Below are 2,615 nucleotides of genomic sequence, written 5' to 3'. Positions count from 1 at the left end.
TTTGAATGTTTGCTGGATGTTTTGTTTGTTTGATGCTTGACTTTGTATTCTCTGATTGTATCCTGTGTTCTGTTTGTCATGTCTGTCCCGCGACCACTCCGTGTTGGCTGTATGAACCTGGACTGTTACGACTACGACCATGAATTTGCCCAAAATAAAACTCGCTTATTTTCACATATGCATCCGCCTCATTGCTCCATGTTACAATTATAAGTATTAATATTAGCAACAACTGTTATTATAAATTAAAGATTACTATAAGAATAAGAAGAAAATAATAATTATTATATTATTGAAAACATATAAGTATATACATACGTATGCATACAAGCTTGTGTGTGTGGGGGGTCTGGTTTGGACCCTCATTACTGGCCTGAATAATGGGTCCAGTCTGATCATGCTGGTCAGCAGGAAGCTGTGTTACATTGCAAACACAGTCATTATAATCCTGCAATCTGTCCTGGTTGAGAAATTTATTACAGTTCAACTGATTCCAGTTTAGTATACAACCATGTCTATAGAGATTTGTTACTTTTTTGGAGGTGTGCTTTTGAGGATGACGTGGACATAAATCAGTTATAAATGTGTTTGATCTCTCCTGAAATTCTGCTCTAAAAGGTTTTGTCCTGCTGCAGAAGGTATTGTATCAAACCATTATGAACCCATTTTTTAACATCTTGTACAGATTGTTAATTGCTTACTGACTTAGTTTGTGTTATGCTTTCTATGAATCTTTTTTGTTTGCATTAATGTTTTGATGATTTAGTGTTTTGAACATTTTGAAGGGTCTATAAATATTTTTTTTCTTACATTTTAAGACCCATTTCCTGACATGACTTCCGTGGCGTCCCTTGAGAATGCTACATTCATTCGGCCCTCGACATTTTACATCACTGGATTGTCCAACATGCCAAATTCACTGTATTATTATATATTTCTGTGCTTTGTGTACACTGTGACTGTTTTGGGGAATTCTTTTATCATGGGTACTATATACCTGGCACGCACTCTGCACACAGCAAAGTATATAGCTGTCTTCAACTTGGCCTTGTGTGATCTGTTTGGAAGCTCTGCTCTTATTCCAAAATACGCAGATATGTTTCTGCGTGGAAACCAATACATGTCTTATGAAGACTGCCTGGCAAACATGTTTTTTGTTTTTCTTTTTATGACCATGCAGTCATTTACTCTGCTTACTTTGTCCTTTGACAGAGTAATTGCTATATGTTTTCCTCTGAGGTATCATGCTATTGTCACCAAAACCACAATGACTCTGATCATTGGTGTTATGTGGCTTTTCTCTGTATCTCTTGTTAGTGTCCGTGTGGGTTTGATTACCAGGCTGTCCTTCTGTAAATCTACCACAGTTGGAAGTTATTTCTGTGATCATGGTCCCATCTTCAGACTAGCCTGTAATGATAATTCTCTTAATTTCAAAATGGCCTATGTCTATATTGCTCTTGCACTTTGCCTTCCATTGATGCTAATAGCTCTCTCATATGTTTGTATTGGTGTTGCTCTGTGTAAAATCTCACAAGGTGCTGATCGAATCAAGGCTATGAAAACCTGCACTTCCCACATCATATTAGTGGCCATGTTTTATCTACCAATCATTAGTGTTTATATTACTGCTCATACAACATACATAGATTCAAATAGTAGAATAATCAACTCTGTCATAACACAAACAATTCCGCCTATGCTAAACCCAATCATATATACTCTGAAGACAGAGGAGGTATTGCAATCTATTGAAGTACTCTACAAACGAGTCAAGGTGAACTTTGCAATGGAAGATCCTTTGAAACGCATTCTGAAGAATTAAATGATGCAATAACTGAAGTGTGGTAGGCTGGCATAAAGTAGAGTTAAAAGAGTGAAATTGCTGCCTATGGGCTCTGATTGTAATTACATTTTAAAATATTTTTAAAATAGGCCCATCATTGTAGTTTAATGTACAGCCAGTTAATGTTTCTGCGTATAGTAAAAACATTTGTTAGCTTTTATGTTTAATTTGTATACATTTGTGGATAATGTCTTTACACTGCTTAAATATTTACAAGGTATTTACAGTTATGTAACTATTATTTTATCAATGTAAGAAACACATCAATATAGATGAAACAAACATAGCAGGCACAGTTGTCAAGGCAAGAAACGGATATAAAAAATAGAAAAAATTATATCTTTATTCCATTTAATAATAATAGTAAAATAATATTTGATAAGTGCCTTTCAAGACACCAAAGGATACTATACAATAAAAAAAACAAATATAGAAATAATGTAAAATAAAAAATATATATGTAAAATATGTGAGCAATGATAAAGTTTCAAACTGTAGCTTTCAGTCCCCAGTCCATTTAGTCTGTTGAAGTGTGAAAGTGGACTGTTATATTGAACATTTATCAAACATTTCATATATTTCTACTGAGGAAAGTTATATTGTGATAATTATTGTCACCCTGGCCTACTTTTAATTAATTTAAATCTGCCTCCACAGTAGCTTTGATGCTCCATGGCCATGTTGTAAAATGTACAGTAAAATGGACCAAAATGTGGAATTACAGCATTTTGTGTTTTCTGCCACTATATGTGAGAAGCAGGATTTATTT

The 2,615-nt window shown here is 34.3% G+C and overlaps 1 protein-coding gene across 1 annotated transcript; it reads left to right on the top strand.

The window, feature by feature from the left end:
• Positions 1–832: 832 nt before the first annotated feature.
• LOC108439227 (olfactory receptor 1M1-like) lies at positions 833–1,825 on the top strand. Its single transcript, XM_017717497.1, has one exon. The coding sequence runs from the start codon at positions 833–835 to the stop codon at positions 1,823–1,825; it is 993 nt and encodes a 330-aa protein (XP_017572986.1).
• The last annotated feature ends 790 nt before the right edge of the window (positions 1,826–2,615 follow it).

This window comes from Pygocentrus nattereri, chromosome 18 (assembly GCF_015220715.1).
Source record: "Pygocentrus nattereri isolate fPygNat1 chromosome 18, fPygNat1.pri, whole genome shotgun sequence".
Lineage (NCBI taxonomy): Eukaryota > Metazoa > Chordata > Actinopteri > Characiformes > Serrasalmidae > Pygocentrus > Pygocentrus nattereri.
This window is presented reverse-complemented; position numbering and strand designations above follow the sequence as displayed.

What these genes read in the sequence shown, in the direction of transcription:
- LOC108439227 (XM_017717497.1), top strand. Translation starts at nt 833, where the DNA reads ATGACTTCCGTGGCGTCCCTTGAGAATGCTACATTCATTCGGCCCTCG.